Source organism: Acomys russatus, chromosome 17 (assembly GCF_903995435.1).
Source record: "Acomys russatus chromosome 17, mAcoRus1.1, whole genome shotgun sequence".
Classification (NCBI taxonomy): domain Eukaryota; kingdom Metazoa; phylum Chordata; class Mammalia; order Rodentia; family Muridae; genus Acomys; species Acomys russatus.
In genome coordinates, this window is record NC_067153.1 from 6160060 (window position 1) to 6181253 (window position 21194).

The following is a 21194-nucleotide window of genomic DNA, read 5'->3' on the forward strand; positions in this document are numbered from 1 at the left end:
AACCAATTAGTATTTTTCAGAAAGAACATTTGCTGCCTGCAGTGATTTTTAAGAAACAAGTCGTCTTTTGATTAGCTAGAAGCTGCTTGCCTTATTTTTTCATTTGTTTTATTCAAGAGCCATTGACTTTACCCCCTAAAGATTATATATACATTTTTTGGGGGTGGGGTGGGGTTAAAGATTCTCCTATTTCAGGTCTTTTGACAGTGATGTCCAATAGACCGTAAAAAATGGATTGTTTTTCTAGCTACCGAGTAGGAACCCAAGGGTCAATATTTGGGAGCTTTTATCTAATGCCTAACTGCTAATCAACAGCCCCCCCCACCTGCCTGTCTTCCCTACTCTGCCTCCCTCTCTCCTTTCCCGCCCCTCCTCTCTCTCTCTCTCTCTCTCTCTCTCTCTCTCTCTCTCTCTCTCTCTCTCTCCCCTTTCTTCTCTTTATGCACCTCTCCTCCTCATTTCCTTTCTTCCAGAAGAGTAACTCTTTTGATCTCAGGTCACAGAGAGTTCCTTACTGCTTGTTTCTGTTGAAGATCACATGCGTCACAGTCACTCTTGTGCGTGTTTACTCAGTGTGTAATATAGCAGAATCCAGGAGTAGAGATGAAATTAAACTAACAGAGCAGCCTGTTACTAATTCAGAAGAGGAGATATGGTCCTTCAAAGTATTGATCGTATTGTTTTGAAGGCTAATCTTAGTGGAAATTAAAGACTGAAAAGAGTGTTAATTTTGGCTGGGTGTGGTGGTGCACATCTTTAATCCTAGCAGCCAGGAAGCAGAGTCAGGTGGGTGTTTGTGAGTTTGAGGCCAGCCTGGTCTAAAGGGCAAGTTCTAGGAGTCCAGAGCTACATAATAGAGACCTTGCTCAAAAAATATCGTTGATAATACATTTCCTTTTTTTCCTGAACACTGTATTGACAAAAGATCTTTCCTTATAGACTGTGAGCTTACTGGTTGTCTGATCATGGTTAAAGCAGTTGATGTGAGCCGGGCGGTGGTGTTGCACGCCTGTAATCCCAGCACTCGGGGAGGCAGAGACATGTGGATCTCTGTGAGTTCGAGGACAGCTTGGTTCTACAAAGCAAGTCCAGGACAGCCAAGGCTACACAGAGAAACCCTGTCTCAAAAATAAAAAAAAAACAACAATCCCCCAGTGGCTGTGCAGCTGTGAATGATGCAGGCGATTATTGCACATAGATATTCACAGGTCCAACATAGTTCATTCTGAATAATCTAAAATTGACTGCATCTGTGGGGCGCTTTGGGGCGTCTGAAGTTCCCTGTGGCTCAATGTCGGAATAAATAAATAAGAACCACAACCAATATGTTACCTATCTAGAAAATGCTATTTCTGTCATGGTACATGGCTATAATCCCAGCACTCAGGAGACTGCGGTAGGATGGTGTGGCATAGATACAGCAGGCTCGTCTCTTAATAAAGACAAACGCATGAAAGTGCTAATTGCTGTTTTTATGCAAGGAATGCAGTTAGTGAGAGGTGCACAACTGTATGCAGCTCATTGACTTGCTATATAGTGGATATATCTGGAAAGGAACATTGACGTCAGGAAGCCGTAACCAGCTCGCTCCCTCCCATCCTTGAGGTGAGGGTAACTTGTATCCTGACCACTATATATCCACTGTTTTCTACAAAGCAGCCTTATTTTCGTCTATTTTTATTTAGGTTACACAAATCAACCATATGGCATATATTCTATTGTGTCTGTTTTATTTTCCACAAGGTATTTGTGAGATACATCAATATAGTTTCAAGTATCTGTGTTTCATTTATTCTCTTTACTGTATAGTCCTCGGATATCTTAGTAGGATTCACTTTCTTATTTGTCTTATTTCTAGCCTTTTGGCTGTTATTAGTAGTACTGCACTGTACATTCTGGGGACATGATTTTTCCAGTTATGCTGGAGATCACTTTGTAGTTTTGTCATAGAGGCATATAAACAGATAGCGATAGCCACTTGTAGTGAGTAATCTGAAGCAAGCTCACTTCTGTCCACTGCACCTGGGAGGGGCATGGAAGCTCATCCCAAGAACAGTTTCACGATTTGAAGAAAATGAGGTCACAAGACTTTTATTTTCTCACAAGGACTCAGAATTCTCTTCACACAACTCCATTCTTGGAAAATCATTAGGTCAACCATGATTAAGTGTAACTAAGTCATAGAAATGTAAACAGCTCCATGGGTGCTTTATTTCTTTTTAAACACATAGTGTTTGGTCTGGGTGGTCGAGCATAAAGGCATTTGACTCCCCAGTATCTCCTTTCTCCTTGATACTCTTTTGAAAGCAGCATTTTCCAGTTGGAGGTTGAGCACCTGTGCCCACAGGGGTCTTAGAAATGAGCTTTTTGCTTTTCCTCTATCATTTATATTCAAAATGAGTTTGCTAAATCATTTCTTTAGAGGCTGGGCGTGGTGGTGTCTGCCTTTAATCCCAGCACTTGGGAGGCAGAGGCAGGTGGATCGCTGTGAGTTCGAGGCCAGCCTGGTCTACAAAGAGAGTCTAGGACAGTCAAGGCTACACAGAGAAACCATGTCTCAAAACACCACCCCCCTCCCCACCAAAAAAAAAAAAATTTCTTTAGGAAGAAACTTTCAGAGACGCCATGCACACGGTCGTCCCTCGAGTCAGGGAGGCCTGTGAGCTTACTGAAGAGGAATATTCATTGTATTTCAGAGACACCGTGCACACGGTCGTCCCTCGAGTCAGGGAGGCCTGTGAGCTTATTGAAGAGGAATATTCATTGTCTTTCAGAGACACCGTGCACACGGTCGTCCCTCGAGTCAGGGAGGCCTGTGAGCTTACTGAAGAGGAATATTCATTGTCTTCATTGTAATCAAAAGCTGAAAGTATTTTTACCTATTTTAAATTCCAGCCTCGAATTTTAAGATTATATCATTATCAGTAGGATAAATGCTCCCAAAACTTCAAATCTAATGATTCTGTACACATTTTTCTGAGCTTGACTTGAATGACTTCAGTTTAATTACTTTTCATATCACAGTGGCCACACAGTAGAACAGAGACGCGGGCGGGAGTGCTGGCTTGCGCCTATAACTCTAGCACTTGGGAGGCTGAGCCAAGAGAACCATGAATTTGAAGATAGGGCTCTCAAACAAAACCCCCAGAACCCCAAAGAACCCCAAACCAAAACCAAAGCACAACAAAAAACCCAACCCAAACTACAATTTCTCCTCCCCCCCCAATATAAACAAAGAAAACAAAACAAAAAAACAAAAGCTGGAGAACCAAGGTCTTTTTTTTTAACTTTTTAAAAATTAATTTATTCACAATACATCTCAGTTGTTATCCCACCCCTTGTATCCTCCCGTTCCTCCCTCCCTCCTGCTTTCCCCTTACTCCCCTCCCCTATGACTATGACTGAGGGGGACTTCCTCCCCCTGTATATGCTCATAGGGTACCAAGTCTCTTCTTGGTAGCCTGGAGGAGGATCAGAAAGTTTGCTGTGAAGTTGTGTTTCTTTAGTAATATTCCAGCTATACCAATAAAGTCTCACAACATGACAGCCAAATGTGAGCTGAACAAGGTCGGTACCAGTGGACATGCCAGAGTGGGCGGGGGAATGCCCATGAAGCCGCAGCCTATACACAGCATGGGCAACCGAGGAAAGCTGGGAGCGGGAGAGGTGGTCTCCCAAAGGCCACGCACACCATTGGCGGGCCAGTGCCAAATGATCAGCCCTGAAAACACACACGCAAGTAACGGACGGGCTGAAGACATTATATTTAGGACTGTATATGTATACACATATACATGTATCTGTGCAATAACAATTAGTGAAAAGAGGGTCAGAATTTGCAGGCAGAGAAGGGTATGTCAGAGGATTTGTAGAGAGAAAAAGGAAAGGAGGAATGTTCTTATAATCTCAAAAAAAAAAAAAAAAAAGAATAATGTTAGTAGACAACTTTATGTGGCTCTTGGTATGAATACTTTTTACTTAAAAATCATTTTTAAAAATTATTTTTTATGCTTTGAGAAGTTCATATTCTTTTTTCCAACTCCTTCCAGATTTTCCCTCTTTACCAACTTTATGTTTTTTTCTTTACTTAAAGAAAATAAGCAGAATGAAAAAAAAATCAAAACAAAGCATGGAAACCCCCACGGAATCCATTTTTGATCATCAACTGCTCCTAAGTATGGGTCCAGCACTGGAGATGGTTTAATATACCCAGTGCTTTCCCATTGGAAAGACCTCTCACTTCCCCTCTACCAGCAGCCAGCAGTTGCAAATGGTTTCTTGGCCAGAGATGGGCCTTTATGCCCACTTTCCTTTCTCTGTACTGGCCATTTTGTCTGTCTTGAACTTAAACAGTTATTGTGCATGCTGCTGCCATCTCTGCCTTCATGCATGCATCAACCCATTGTTTTCTCGGTGTTGTCCACTACCTCTGGTTCTTGCAATTTTTGGGTCCCTTATTCTACGTAGATCTTTAAGCCTCCAGTAGAGGGATGTGATAAAGACACCCCGTTTAGGGCTAATTGTTCCAAACATTCTCACTCACTGCACATGGCTCAGCCATGGGCTTCTATGTTAGTTACTATTTACAGCAAGAAGCTTCTTTGATTAGGGTCAAGTGATATATTGATCAGTGGGTATAACAATATGACATTAGGGCTTGTTTTATTTTTATGTCCATTTAGCAGAATAATGGTAGGTTTCCCCCTGGGACCCTTGATCTCTGGTTTTTGGCCTCAGGTTTTTGGCCACTTTAGCAGTGCCAGGTGTGGGCTCTGTGTCATAGACTGGGCCTCAAATCCAAGAAAAAGAGGGGCTGGGTTACTCCTACGTTTGTGTCACTATTGCATCAGTGGCCATCTCTTGCAGGTAGGTTGTGTTTTGGCTTACAGGATTTGTAGCTGGGTGAGACTTAGGATTAACTTTCTCCTCTAGTACTGTGTCTAGTACTGTGTATAATACTGTGTCTAGTACTGTGTCTAGTACTGTGTCTAGTACTGTGTCTAGTACTGTGTCTAGTACTGTGTCTAGTACTGTGTCTAGTACTGTGTCTAGTACTGTGCCTAGTACTGTGTCTAGTACTGTGTCTAGTACTGTGTATAATACTGTGTCTAGTACTGTGTATAATACTGTGTCTAGTACTGTGTCTAGTACTGTGTCTAGTACTGTGCCTAGTACTGTGTCTAGTACTGTGTCTCGTACTTCCTAGCATTATGAACTTCAGTCAGTAGGAGGGAAGCTTCCAGTTGATCACCAGCATCATGTTTAATGACATAAGTATGTGGCATCTTCACTAATAGGATCTTAGCGTCAGGTTGTGGAGGGTACCGGTATCTTTGGCAATAGCCTATACTGTTTGGGAAGAATCTGTAGGACACCTTTGGCCAACAGCTCAAAAAGTTGTAACCCATTCCTGATGACTGGGTATTAGTTGTACCTGATGTCTGTTTGGTGGCTGTTTGGGCATCTGTTTTTTCTTTCTTCAGTCTGTCAGTTTGTGTGGACCAGCTGGATGATACTTGGTTTTTAGTCTTGGGGCCATTTGGGTTTCAAGGTTTAGACTCTATACCTAGGTTGGTGTAGTTCCCTAGTAGATTCCTCGGGTGGCTGATGTTGGAGTTGGAACTCTGGCTTCAGAGCTGAATTAGTCCCGTATAGGTGGAGTGGGAGGGCTGAGTGGTAGGCTAGCAGACAGGACTGACTCTGGAATGTCTTGAGTAGGGCTCTGTTTTGTTCCATATGTCCAGGTCTTGGGACTCAGTAGTTGATGTTTGCTGACAGAGTCGAAGTGGTGGGATGGGGACGCTAGCTCTGGGAATTCCTACCAGAAGTTCTCAATGTAACTTTGGGCTTATACTCCAGGCAGTCCTAGACTGCTGCAGTGCAAAGGGGTGCATGGTAGGAGGCCAAGCTGGTAAAGGGGAGTGATTCTGGGGAATCTCTGGGCTTCACGTGGGTGCTGTCTTGGGCCAGTCTAGTCATTAAAAAAATTCAGAATCTGTCTGTCTGTCTGTCTGTCTATCTATCTCCTGATTCAAGTGAGATCATTTTATAAAATATTTTCCCACTGGCTTACTGTGATGCCAAAAAATGAGGTTAGCTTTGTGATAATATAGGAAATAATCCTAAGCATAGAATTAGAGACATTGTCTTCTAAGTTGCCTTTGCAGCCTGGGCTTTTCTGTTTTTTATTGTTTCCAGAAGGATTTATTATTCCAAATGCAAATTCTCTCAACCTGAATTTCACCTGCTTTTATACTTTGCATGTGAAAAACCCCAGGTTGAGATTCATTTCTCAGTTGATGCCTACCATATCCACTTTCTAAGAACAGGATGTTTAAAAACTGAAAAAATGTTTCTCTTCGTGAAGTCATGCTAATACTATTGACAATTAATACCTGTCTGCTAGAGCCAGTTTTTCATACACTTTCTTTCACAGGTGTTTCAATTGACTTAGCTTGTTTACACGATGTGCCCAGTATCTATCTGTACATCTATGACAATACCTAGGTTATGTTGAAGTTTATCTGTTTTGCTTCATGTACCAAATAGGTTACATGCAATGCTACTTATCATTCATTCAAGTGTTTAGTAAGCATTTTTTGAGGAATTGGCTATGGGACATATATTAAGCTAAATGCTGAAGTAAAACTGAAAGCAAAAACAAATCCTTCATGGATTCCTCCCTTTTATGACACAAGTAGGGGTTAATCGGAAAGTCATGTAATGAACAAAAAGTACAGTTGTGATAAATGCAATATGCTATTATGCTTTAAAAATATCTAATGGAGAGGCTTGACCTAATCACTGAGGCTAAGAAATCTATTTCTAAAGAAGTACCTAATATTGAAGTGCTATAAGAACACTGAAAGTCAGAGTGGAAAGCATCATAGTTCCGTTAGTTTTGTGGAATTGTTGGGGAACATTCGTTTACTTTTTTCTGTAACTATATTGTTGAATATGACAATAATTTGCTATATAGTTCTTTTTGACAAGTGGAGTCTATAGATGTCATCTTGAAATAAATACAATGAACTAGGAAGGAGATCATTAAAACTGAAACATCGGCTAGCCCACGGACTTCCCAGTAGCTGATTATAAATTAAAGCAGAACAGTTTGGGCTAAAATATTAGTGGTAAACCCATTGTCATTTTTGAGGATCAGCAATAAGTAGAATCACTGTGTGAGTAGGAAGACTTAGTATGGCAAAGCTGTCAGTTGTCCTAAAACTAATCTATAAATATAATGCTGAGTTTTTAACAAGCCCACTGTGATTTTTATGGAAGTGGATAAAAGCATTGCAGTATGTTATGGAAGGAAAATTACCAATAGATCATTTCAACAGAGAAGAACAAAGAAGCTGACATATTTTTCATGTTCATTTCAAAAACAGTTACAAAGCTAGATGTGTGCTGTGACAAAACATCATGAGTAAGGCAACTCATAAAAGAAAGCGTTTAATTGGGCTTACAGTTTCAGAGGGCTGGAGTCCATGTGGCCAAGTGAAACCATGGTGGCAGTGAGAGCTCACATCTCAATCCACAAGCAAGAAACAGAGTGAACTGAGGATGGCAGGAGGCTTTTGAAGCCTCAGATCTCACCTGTGACACAGCTCCTCCAATTAGGTTACACCTAATCGGTCTTTAACAGTCTCATCAACTAGGGCCCAGGTATTCAAACATATGAGCCTGTGGGGGAAACCACACCAAAGTAACGTACACTCGGGTGTATAGATTTTTCCGCTCCCTCTTCAAGTCATCTCTATAATACAGACGAGGTGTTCTAATTTGAGTCTTTATAAATTGATCTAGCAAAGAGCTCTCATTTTTAAATTTTGAACTACAATATACTGCTTGAAAAAATAAAAGAAAGCTGTCACATTTACTAGACAGAAACAACCTAAGGGAGGAAATATTTATTTGTTCATGGTTTCAGAAGGTTTGTTTAGTCCTTGGTTGCTTGGATCCTTCATCACTTGAGGAGAACATAGCTGGGGAAACATATGGCAGCGGTTACATAAGTCATTGTGGACAGATGGGTGGTGCAGGGGCTGTAGGGAGAGAGAGAGAGAGGAGGAGGAGGAGGAGGAGGCCAGGAAGAAGATACCTCAATAACTTTTAGGACAGTGGTTCTCAGTCTTCCTAATACTGCAACCCTTAAATACAGTTCCTCTTGTTGTGGTAACACCCACCCCCCCCAGCCATAAAATTACTTTGTTGTTACTTCATAGCTGTAATTTTGCTACTGTTATGAATTGTATTGTAAATATCTGATATGCAGGGTATCTGATCTGCAACCCCAAAGGCTGAGAAGCCCTGCTTTGGATCTACCCCTCGAGGCCAGAATCCTTCAGCTAGGTCCTACCTCCCAACATTTGGATAACCTCCACAAACATTTCCTCAGCTAAGGACCAAGCATTTATTGCGAGATCCTTTTGGTAAATAGTTCTAATCCCAATTATAACATAAACACATCATCTAAAAACTATCTCAAAAATAATTTGAAGTTTGGATGACTGTATCTATAAAGATGATATGATGAACCTGTGAAAAGGGGAGGAAACAAACTCACCATCAGAGTAGAATGTGAAAAGCTATGGCTTTATAACGGAAAGCATTGAGCTTTCCTGAACAACCCTTTCACAGATGACTTTTAAAGTAGTAGTGTAAATGGTTACTTTGCGGAGAACTTAAAAATCTGCCTCAAACTTAAAAATAAGGCTGGGTGGTGGCGGCGCTTGGAGGCAGGGGCAGGTGGGTCTCTGTGAGTTCAAGGCCAGCCTGTTCTACAAAGCAAGTCCTGGACAGCCAAGGCTACACAGAGAAACCTTGTCTCAAAAATGACAAAACAAAATAAAAAACATCAAAATGTGTAAAATAACACTAGAGCTATGAGGCTGGGGATAAGATTATCAGGAATAGCAGTAAATACAAATAGAAAGCTCTGTTAATTCACACAGTAACATTTTCCTTAGAAAATACTGAGTTTATTGAGTTCTTTAGTGATGAAAATCGATACAGAACATACACAAAAATTTGGATTAGAAAGCTTTTATGAAATTATAAAACATCAACACTTCAAAATTGATGAATTATTGTATATGTCATAAATATTTGTTTGTAAAATAGTTCTTTATAGAATATCATATCTTCAACTGTTTGTATTTATACCAGGGATTTGCTAACTATGGGCTGTGCATAAAGTTTCAGAAGAATCTGTCCCAGGTCATTGTTTGTACATTATTTATGGCTGCCTTCACATCCCAGTGATGAGCTGAGAAACGGTGACTTAGACTCTGTGGCCCAACACCTAAAATATTATGCAGCTCTTTGTAGAAAGGTGTGGTGACCTCTGATCTACCTTTCCAGAGGTTATATATTTAAACTCATATATATAAGACCTATTGGACCTTTCACTGTATTGCAAGTGTGGTTTTGACAGTGCTGTTCTGGGGTAGGAGTAGACACCACTGCCAATGAAATAGGGCACAGTGTGCATCTATGTAATTATGGACTTAATGTATGATAGACTGATATCACAAATTGGTGGAAGAGGGCTTCACTACTTAATAAATGATGATGGGGAAACAGAATCTCTATATAAAGAACACCGAGATTAAATCTCTGCTCCACATCACATATAAAAATAAACTTCAGATCGATTAAAAGCTTAGATGGGAGAAGTAAAATTATAAGGCTATTTAGCAGAGATTGGAGGTTTTTTTTTTTTTGTGATTAACACAGCCAAGTGTACATACATATGTATGTGTGCACATACATGTGCCCCCTCCACCAGTAAAATCCCAGTGTTGCGGGAAGAAATTGACATATTGACTACTTCATAGTACAACATTAATTAGACCACAGACTTGGAGAAGAGTTTGCTGTGTTTAAGCTTATAAAGAGTTATGTGAAAGCTATCTATGGCATTCCTTAAAATACCAGGAAACAGAGAAAGTCAAATCCACAGCACTTGATATGAGTGACAGTCCACTTGGATGAACTTCATCAGAAGCCAGTAAAATGCTAGTGTTTTGGTTCTAGTGGTTAGGCTTCGATGCTCTCACTGCTGTGGCTCAGGCATGATTTCAGGCTGGAGAGACTTTGTTCTGTTAGGCATGGTAGCACACACCTGTGATCCTCTCTTGTGAGTCTGAGAAGGAAGATCTTGAGTTCTTCGTTAGCTTGGGCTATCTACAGAGGTAGGTAGGCAGGCAGGCAGGCAGATAGATAGATAGATAGATAGAAGATACATAGAGAGATATAGGACTAGAGAGAGAAAGATGCATCTAAGCCAGAAAGAACATGTCATGGGATGCATTATGTGTGTAAAGGTTTAAGAGAAAGAATCACTTTAGGAGGAGACAAAAGAAATAGTATATAACACCTGGGATTAAGGATGTTGACTTGTTTCTTAAACAGTTGTATGTCACTTAACAGTGGGGATAGTTATGATTCCATGACTTCATCACTCTACAAGTATACAGCATAATGACACAAACCCAAACAATGTAGTCTACTGTATACCTAGGTTATATTATAATTTCATGAAAGTACCTTTATGTGGAGTTCACCATTGGTTGAAGCTTTGTATTTTGGCAGGTGACTGTCGATTCCAGACTTTGTAGGTCATTATCAGAGTGTTTTCTTTTTTATAACAATGAACAATGAGTCAACAATGAACGTGTTATTTCATTTTCACATATTTGTTAACTTTCCAAAATCTGTTATATTGTTTTGTATTTCATATCTTACAACCCAAACAAACATTTTATGTGGTTCCAGTTTTCTTAAACTTGCTGTGCCTTGCTTTGTAGTTGACCGTGTGGATTGCCCTGCACTGTTGTGCATGCACACTCTTGAGATGAATGTATATTCTGTATTTCTTTTGTAGAAATAATACTTGTTTTAGTCTCACTTGATCTAATGTGAACTTGAAGACCTTTATTCCCATATTGGTTTTCTGTTTATATGCTCTGTACGTTGTTGGCAGCGAGCTCGTGGAGTCCATTACTCCTAGCTACTGTTCATTAGCCGTCTCCTAATATTTGCCTCATGTGTTTTGCTGTTTCAGTGTTGTGTGATGCGTATTTAGAATTCACATCCATTCTTGATGAATTCATTAGAAGAGCTTTGTATTTTCAACATAGTAGTTTATCAGATATAAGGGATTTCTGATCTTTGCTTTGTAGGTTTCCCTGGCATGGAATATCTTCTTTCCGTGAAAGCCTTACTTTCCAATCTATGTATCCTTCCTTAGTGCTGAAGAGATTCTTAGAGGCAGCCTACTGTGGAGTCTTTCTTGTTTCTTTCGATAAGAGAACATTATCTGTTATACATAAGATAACCATTTGTTCATGAATGATGTGCACCTATTTAAATATATTCTTTATCATAATAATTAAACATTAATTAAAGTAGATCATTCTCTCTTCCCCCCTCATTCCTCCCATGTTCCAGCCACACTCCTTCCCAAAACGATGTCATTTCTGAGGCTGTTATGCTTCTTGCAACAGGCCACTTGATTCTCTGTGTTCACCTCTTTGTGCTATGTCTTGGAGTTATATTTATATTTCAAAGTGGGCGTACCCTTTCCAACAGGCTGTTGTTAAGAAGTGAAACATCAAGCTAAACAAGAATTCAGATTGGTTTTGATTTTGATAATGCCACCATTGTCTTTAGGGCAACATGGTCATAAAATTCCTCAGAGGACGTGAGCTGCTTTTGCATGCACTTACTATGCTGGATTCTGGAGTACTGGAAGTTGCCTCAGTGTTTTTGCTGCCCTCACACACTTTCCCCCGCGTGGGGCTGCATCTCTCTCTCCCCATGCACTCATGCCTTTGCAAGCATTTGGCACTGGTGCTTATTATCTGTTGACTGCTTTGTAGAAAATAGGTGTTCTGTGTATGTTTTCCATTGTCCAACTTTGACAGGTCCTAGTCACCTGGGTCTTGAGAATAGATGACCTTATGAGTGCTTTCTCTCTCCCACCCATGGAAACAAGTTTACTTTGACCTTCAGTTCTGTATCTAGTCTGAGGGCAGGAGCTTCGTCCTGTGTTTTAAAGATAAACGATGTTTTGTTTATGTTTGGGTAGGGTCCTGGAGCCAAGATTTTTTTTCTGCACTGTGGATAAAGGTTTTCTTCTTAAAACTTGCCCTTAGCTATCATGGCTTGTTGCCTTTATCATAAGTGGTAAAAGCTTAAATAAGACTTTACCTGTTTTAGCAAGGTCAGGAAATGATATCTGTATCTCAGTAGCTATAGATTACCTTTAAATGCCTGCACATAGGTACCCCCCCCCCAAAAGTAGGAGTTTATTTTTCTGGGCTGTGCTTTCAAGTCTTCTGGAGCATTGTGGAGGGTTGTGGGGATGTACTTGTGATTATCAGCTTTCTTTGAGTCTAGGTCTTTGGTTGTTTGAAGCTGTCATGCTAGCTCAGTCTTGCCATTGTACACTTTATAAAGTTTTAACTGATCTGTCTGGAGATGTAGCTTCTTAGATGAGCGTTTACACAGGATGTGCGAAGCCTTAGCTTCACTCTGCGGAGCCGGGCAGCATGGGGGTGGTTGTGTGTGCCTGTAGTCGCAGCGCTGGAGACGGGAAGCGGGAGGGTCAGAAGCCCAGGTCATCTTTGATATGTACCAAGTTCGCGGCCGTCCTTGGATACATGAGGCTGCTGTTTCATAAACAAACAACCCACAAAATCATTTTTTAAAATTTCCCTTTGTCCATTACTTTGGTACTACTTTTATGTTATTGCCAAGGATGAACCAATTAGATTTGGTGTTCTTTGGATTTAGATTGTTTGCCTGATAACTTCCCTTCTGATGGGCTGAAATAAGTTATGGTTTTGTAGGTTATCATTCTTTTGTCGTTTTCAGTTTTCTAAACCTTAAGTTATAGTTATTAAACACAAAATTGTCTTCATAAATACAATAGAAAAGTATAATAATAGTAAAAAAACAACTTTCTAGATGTCTTTTCTCTTAACCTAGTTTTCTTTTTGATTAATTTTATTCTTATTTATTTGTGTGTGTGTGCGTGTGCATGTGTGTGTGTGAGTATGAGCAAGTGTGTTTGTGTCCAAGAGGTCAGGAGAAGGTATCAGAGTTCCTGGGCTGGAGTTACAGGCCATTCTGAGCTACCCAGTGTGGGGTCTTGGAACCAAGCTCTGATTCTCTCAGAGTAGCAAGCGTTCTTAACTGCTGAGGCAGCTCCCCAGGCACTAGTGTTCAATTCTAAAGTGTACTTGGCTTTACTTCTATTTGCACAAACTCCATTTGTTAGGCTGATACTATTTCACAGTATTTTCTTTTTACAGTTAAGTTGTGTTCTGACTATGACATAGACACATTTTATCTCTGTGTAGATTCTTTTGTTAACTCCAGCTGAGATTTAAGATAATAAGTTAGGTCTTCTTTGTGTAAATTGCTGGCTTCCTGTATTTCTGAAGCTAAACTGTTGAAAAATATTAGTAGGTAGAAGTTTAGCTTAGTAGTCAAGGAAATGGTCCACACATACAATCAGTTGCTTTTATAATTAATACATATTTCAAAGGACTAATTTCAACACTTTTATAATATAATATGCCGTGTGAACGAGATATTATTCTATAGTTATAACAGTAAACTTTATACTGTTTTATTTTCATCCTGTATATTTTGGTAAATATAAAATTATGTCCACAGATTGTGATTTTTTTTCGGTCATTAGAAAACCAGTCTTGAAAACCCTTTTCTTTTTCTGCAGAAAGCTACATCAGCAATTTGAAATGTACAAGGAACAAGTAAAGAAGATGGGGGAAGAATCCCAACAGCAGCAGGAACAGAAGGGCGATGCTCCGACCTGTGGGATCTGCCACAAGACAAAGTTTGCAGATGGGTGTGGCCATAACTGTTCATATTGCCAAACAAAGTTCTGCGCTCGCTGTGGAGGTCGGGTGTCACTGCGCTCAAACAAGGTACAGCACCGGGCACGAGCTGTTTCTAGTGCTTAAGCTCACTGCGAACACGGTGGAACAGATAACTCAGATTACTTCCCAGATTAACCAACAACAAACCCCCGTGTAGTTCTCCTATTAGATAAATCAGTTTCCAGCTTATGATTTGGTTAGAGTCATAGGGCCTTTGCCTGCCACTCACCGTGAACACATTTGAGATAAATATGATCTTTAAATGGGTACCAAACCTCTGAGCCAGAGAGGCTAGGATTGTTCTTCGAGCAGCACAGCTGACAGTGTCAGAGTTCCGGAACAGCTTTCTCTATTACTGCCATGCTTTCACAAACTTTGTAGATTATTTTTTTCCCTTGGACGTTTTAAACCGGCCCATTCCAGGTCTGAGATTTGTTTTTTCTTTTATGGCTTTGGAAGCTGGACTTGTCTTTGTTTCTGTGTTCATACTTAGGAAATAGCATTCAGCTATGAAACTTGAAGATCTCTTGTTAGGCTTTATTCACTCATAGAATACTTTGCTCGATTACCAAAACCACTATGATAAATGTTCTTTTCACCAAGTTCTTTTGAATTTATTTTCTAATTAATATCTTATCACAAAACTAGTTACTTAGTTCTTACATACAGAGTTAATCTTTATGCACAATTATTTGAGAATAATTGTGAAAACTAGTTCTCCTGTGTGATTTCATGTCTTCATTTTCTTCCTGTATTTTTCTCTCAATGCTTTGTTTGCCCAGAACCAATCCTTTATTGGGTTATTTGGTGATGGTTTGTGCGTGCATGTATGTGTGTGTATGTGTGTTCATGTATGTACACATGTGTGTGTGCATGTATGAGTGCATGAGTGTGTATATACGTATATATGAATTGTTGCATGGGTACTATTTTATATAAGACTGATATAAGCAAACATCCTTAGTCTTTTTAAAAAATTAATTAATTAAATTAATTAATTCAATTGTTATCCCATCACTTTTATCCTCCAGTTCCTCCCTCCCTCCCACTTTCACCTTATTCCCCTCCCCTAGGTCTAAGACAGAGGAACATCCTCAGTCTTAAAGGAATGTAGTCAGTCTTTCAATATAGGTATAATGTTACCTATAATTTTTTTTTATAGGTGCCATCAATTACAAATTTGCTAAGAATTCTTTTTTTTAAGATCTTAAATAGGCATTGGACTTTGACAAATGCTTTTGGCCATCTACTGACATTAATTTTTGTTTTTCCTTTTTAAAATATGGTGATGCATATTGAAACCAACTCTATTCTTGGAACAAACTCCATTTGGTCATGATAGGTAATTCATTTTATATATTAATGAGTTTGGTTTGCAAATGTCTTTCCTTGATTTTGTACTTGGTATCTCACTGGCCTAGTGGAAAGGGTTAGACTCTCTTTCTGTCACAGAAGAGTTTGTGTAGAGCTGATGTTGCCTCGCTTTTGATGCTGACTCATGTGCAGAGCAAGTGAGTTGTGTGACTCTTGTCGTTCCAAGACACCTGCCTATTTTATTATTTTAATTACTAAAAATATTTGTTATATTTTATCTGTAAAGTTACCTGGACATGAAGTTTTATTTACTGGGAAGGTTTTAAAGTATTTTTTCAACTTTTAAGTAGATTCATGGTTATTTTTTGTTTGCGTAAGTTTTCATAATTATATCTCTCAAAAAACTTGCCCAGCTTCACATAAATAATTGAACTTCTTGATGTAAAGATCTTCACAGTATTCCATTATTTTTGAGTATGCATAGAACCAGTGCGGGTGCTACATCATTTCTGATTTTGGTAATTAGGTCTTCTCTTTCTGTTGAATTTGGCTACGTATTTGATAATTTTATTGATCTAAAGAACCAACTTTTTTAGTTGAATTTTCTTTGTTGCTAAATTACACCTTGATTCTTATTGTTTCTTCTGCTTCCGTTGGTTGAATTTTGTAGCTCTTAAGAGGAAATTAACATCTTAATGTCTTTTTCTTCTCAGATGTAGGGATCATATGTTCCTATTTCCTTGCAGCCTCTGTTTTAGTGGCCTCCTTCAAAGTCCAATTTAATATATTTTTTTTCATTTTTCTTGAATTAAAAATATCTACAAAAATTTTCCACCAGCCTTTCTCTCAGTCTTGAGTTTGTCTTCAGCGTCTACCAAACACTTCCTCTTACTGTCTTGCTTTGTGGAAATTCTTGAACAGCAGTAGGCCTGAGGTATATAGAGCTCATCTCGTAGGTTATCTTTTCTAACATTGTCCTTTGTTGCTTTATTTTAGTCACCTTTAAATAATACAGCATTTGTCAGGCTGTGGTGGCGCACACCTCCCACACGTGGGAGGCAGATCTCTGTGAGTTCGAGGCCAACCTGGTCTACAAAGTTAGTCCAGGGCAGCTAAGGCTACACAGAGAAACCCTTTCTCAAAAAACAATAGAAAATTACATTTAAATTTCTTACTTGAAATTTCATATGTGCATGCATGTATTTTGATCATATTTACTCCCCTCCAATTCTCTCCAGTCTCTATTTCATTCTCTCTCCTTTCCTCTCTCATTCTTTCAAATAACCCACTGAGTGTACTTTGTGCTGCCCGTATGCACATAAGGTGTGGCCCTCCAATGGGACACGGTACATTACAAGGGGCTAAACCTGTAGGAAAAACACCTTTTCTCTCCTAACAGTCATCAAAGGTCAGTAACTCCTCAGCAAGGGCTAGGAGCCTCTGGGATATTCACTAGGCTGACTTTGTGTGGGTCTTGTACAAAACACCACAGCTGCTGTGAGTGTGCAAATGTCTTGTCATATTCAGAAATCATGTTTCAGGCCGGGTGTGGTGGCGCACGCCTTTAATCCCAGTACTCGGAGGCAGAGGCAGGGGAATGAATGCGAGTTTGAGGCCAGCCTGGTCCACAAAGTGAGTCTAGGACAGTCAAGGCTACACAGAGAAACCCTGTCTCGAAAAACCAAACCAACCAACCAACCAACCAAACAGAAATCCAGTTTCACTCCAGCGCTCTCCAGCCTTTGGCTCTCACAGTCTTACACTTTTGCTTCCTCAGAGCTCTGAGCATGCGCAGAGGGAGCGTGAGTGGTCGTCCCATTTATGGCGGAGCGCTCCACAGACACTTACCCTGCTCCCTGAGTCCGTTCTTTCACTGCCAGCCATTGACAAAGACATCCTTTCAGTCAGATGTGGAGGAACACTGTGTAAGTTGAACTATTGGAAAGGCCAAGGCGGGATGACTGTACATTTGAGCCTAGCCTGGGCTACATGAAAAGACCACGGCTCAAGGAAAGCAAAACAGGACTGCAGACAGCTTATGTGATTCTAATCCAAAAGAGCAAACTATAACACAGGGATTCTTCCAGGCTTTTCTGCTTCTTGTTGAGGCAGAAGGGAAAAATCTGATCCTTGTTACTAACTAAGACTAGAAACAGAAGTATCTGGTGACTTTTAATGATAGCTCAATTGCTTGAAAATAGATATCTCAGTTTCTAAGGCATGGTAGCTTCTCACTGAACAAAACTTAATCAATTAGGTACAGTAAAATATTGAAATGCTTCATGAAACTATGCTATATTGAGAACAAATGTAAGTGTCTATAGTTTGGCTGCATGAGAAGGTTTATTAAGGAAGAAAGAGGCCAGAGGCAGGATGCTTCTCACTGCCCCCTCCCTGCCCCCTCCCTCCCTCCTCCCTTCCCCCCCCCTCCACCCTCCTGCCTTTACCCCTACCCTTACTCCTACCCCTACCTCATCTTAGGGTGGCAGCAAAGTAAAACATGAAAAAGCAATTTAGATTTTAGTTCAGGCGAGATGCCCCTGGGTTTCTCTATTGATATGTCTAAATTTTCATTCAGGTAAGAGAGCTGTAATATGAACATCTTAATTTATATAGAATCATTCTTTGACTGATTAACGATAACAAGGTTGAACCTTTGTTTTCAAGTTTTGTTTTGTAAATGCTCAGCTGCATCATGTTTTGGGAGGCGTCCGCTCTCCGCAGGTCCTGGGTGCATTTCTTTGACTTATCCTAGGCTCAGAGCATCAAGCAGTGAATCTTGTCAGACAGTCCTTATAGAGAACACAAATATTTTATAGCTCAATATTTAGTTATAAAGCTATTAAAATTTTTTTTGTAATCTCCCAATACAACACAGTAAAATAACTGTTTATTTTAATTTTGATGCTCTTTTTTTTTTTAAATAGAAATCTTTTTTATTTTTTAAATTTTTATTTATTTACTTTTATGGACATTTGGCATACATGAATATCTGTGTGAGGGAGCTGGATCCACTGAAACTTGAGTTACAGACAGTTGTGAGCTACCATGTGGGTGCTGGGAATTGAACCTGGGTCCTCTAGAAGAGCAGCCAGTGCTCTTAACCACTAAGCCATCTCTCCAGCCCCTTGATGCTCTTTCATGTGGAGCCATCCTTCGCAGTTAGTTATGTCTCCTGAGGTACACTGAGGACACAGACATAACAAAAGGTTTGCTAGTCACATGCACAGGCCAACTCAAGCTGTGATACAAGCTCAGCTTCTGGGTAATTTCTCTTTACACGGTTTTTCCTTAACAAGCAAAAATTGCATATGATTTTAATCGCATGAAAAGATTAGGAAACAGTATTTTATAACAATTTAATTGTGAAAGACATTGAATTGGAAAGACATTAAGGGCAATTTATAATAAGGATTATCTTAAGCTTCAGTGTGACAGCTTTAACTTGTTTCTTTTATCTTTTGGTAGGAAAAATTGATTGCCATATTTCTAATTAATTTCTATCTACTTGATTATTCTAACTGTGATAATTTCAGAATTACATTGATTAGCTTAAATTGAACAACTTAAGATGGGACACTTAATTTTATAGGTTTTAAAAATAATCTGTAAAATAAGGGAATTAATCAAAATGGCTTCTAAGGTTTCTTCTGCGTTTACTCTCTTACGACATCAAGATTTGTGCTCTCTTACTCATCCAGTTCTTGAAATATCTGATACATGTATTTCTACTAAATGAAATAAAGCCAAGTATTTCTACCGCTTCAACAGTTTAGAAACTAACCAAGAAGCCTCAGTAATTCTCTGAATAAACTTCTAACCCTTAAAGAGAAAAACTCCTGGTTGCGTAGTAGGACAAGTTATGGTCATGTCTGCATTTGAAAACTGCGTCTTCTATGTGCTTGCTCTTAAACTCTGGGATAAATTGAGCTCCTCAGTTCCTAATGTATTTCTCACTAGACATTGTAATTATCATAGAGGCCATATGATAATTAAGATACTCCCATTAAGATAGTTTAATTTCAGCCTCAAACAAATGAACAATGATATCATACTTTAAACATATTAACAATACTTATTTTTAACTTGTCTTAAATTAAAATAATTAATATCCATAAAAAGCATGAAGACATTGTAGTCTTTTGAAATTATTATTATTATTATTTTTTTGTCTTGTTTTTTCAAGACAAGGTTTCTCTGTGTTACAGAGCTCTGGCCATCCAGGACTCACTTTGACTCACTTTGTAGACCAGGCTGGCCTCGAACTCAGAGACCCACTTGTCTCTGCCTCCTGAGTGCTGGGATTAAAGCTGAATGCCACCGTGCCCAGCTCATGATGTTTTCATAATTATTCTTCTGTATTCCTGACTAGAATTCCTGTGTCCCTCCTGTTGCCGGAGGATGACTCCTCACATTTTCTCCTGAAAATTTTAACTTTTTAAAATAGTATCACTACACGCTGTTACCTAAGTCATTTCTCTTAGCCAGGTCTCAGATTTGATTTATTTCGCTCTCTTTCCCCACGAGGTTTGTTTCTCCATGTGTGAGCGACTGACTGACTGTATGGTGGCTCTCTAGACTCTCGTTCGTTTCTGGCCTCCTAACTGGTCTGTCTGCTTGAGTCCTGGCCTCTCAAATGTGCACACTGTGATAGCCGTTCCTTAGCTCTCCAGCAACTTAAGTTTCTATCACACCAAGCGTCTCATGGTCTGTCCCCCAAAGAACTTGAGGAGCACTTCACTTGGTTCTCTATGTCCCAAACTAGCCACACTATGAACACTTCCCTCAAACTATTTCCGTCTGCCTGCTATGCTTCGGCTCATTCTTCTACTGCTGTCTGGAATATTCTTCCCTCTAGACCCGACTCTAACATCCTGACCTACTTGACGAACAATTACTTGTTTTTGTCAATGAAAGCATCATCTCCTTTGTGGTCCTTCTTGGGAATTTTGTGTGAATCCTTTGTGACACACTGGATTATACAGATCTCTAATCTAGTATTTTCAAATTTTGTTGTTAATTGATTGCATCTCTTTAATTCACCTTGACTACTCAAGTGTGTGTTTCTATGTACTTGGCATGTAATAGGTCAGTGTATTTACTGCTGAGTGAGTGGATGGAAGAAAAGTATTGTGTACATGTCATTGGCATACTCTTTTGGGATACACACCATCATTATTTTTAAACATTTAATTTTAATAATATGTATCCTAGAGAATTTAATATATTTATACAGTGACTCTTGATCATATATTTGTCCTCATCGTCCCTGCTTCTCCTCAGATGACCCACAACCAGGCTCTCTCAAAAATTAAAAGGTGTGGGTTCATCTGCTAGAGCTTAGGAAATATACTAGTGGGGACTCATTATATAAAAAATTTCTTCTTCCCCAGCAGCTCCCAATTGCCAATAACTCTTTTAAAAATTATTTATTATGTATACAGTATCATGCTTGCATGCTAGAAGAGGGTACCAGATCTCATTGTAGATGGTCGTGAGCCACCATGTGGTTGTTGGGAATCGAACTCAGGACCTTTGGAAGAGCAGGCAATGTTCTTAACCTCTGAGCCAGCTCTCCAGCGCCCCCCATAACTTTTCAGTGAGGGGTGAGACTTAGAGATTGCCTCCTGTATCTTTGTGAGAATTTTGGCTGGCTTGATTGTATAGTTCTTGTGCAAGTAAAAGATTGTGTTTCACAGCACTCTTCCCCATCCGCCAGCTATTAATTCTTTTTGCCACCTACTCCACAGTGCTCGCTGAGCCTTGCTAGTGGTGTTGGTGGTTATTGATAAAGATGTTTCATTTAGAGCTGAGCGCTCTTATTCTCACTAGTTTTGTGTGTCTCTGTTGACTGCTGTTCACTGCAAAAAAAAAAAAAGATTTTTTTGACAAAGACTGAGAGCAGCCCAAGTCTCCAGCTGTAAACAGATATTTAAAAGACAATTTAATGATATGGCCATTTAC

The 21194-nt window shown here is 39.5% G+C and overlaps 1 protein-coding gene across 11 annotated transcripts in view; it reads left to right on the forward strand.

The window, feature by feature from the left end:
• Rims2 (regulating synaptic membrane exocytosis 2) overlaps window positions 1–21194 on the forward strand; it is a 455960-nt gene that overhangs the window by 83932 nt on the left and 350834 nt on the right. For all 11 annotated transcript variants that reach the window (XM_051159510.1, XM_051159507.1, XM_051159511.1 and 8 more), the window contains one exon: window positions 13754–13964. In XM_051159510.1, coding sequence (XP_051015467.1) covers window positions 13754–13964 — 211 coding nt within the window. The remainder of the gene's footprint in view (window positions 1–13753; window positions 13965–21194) is intronic.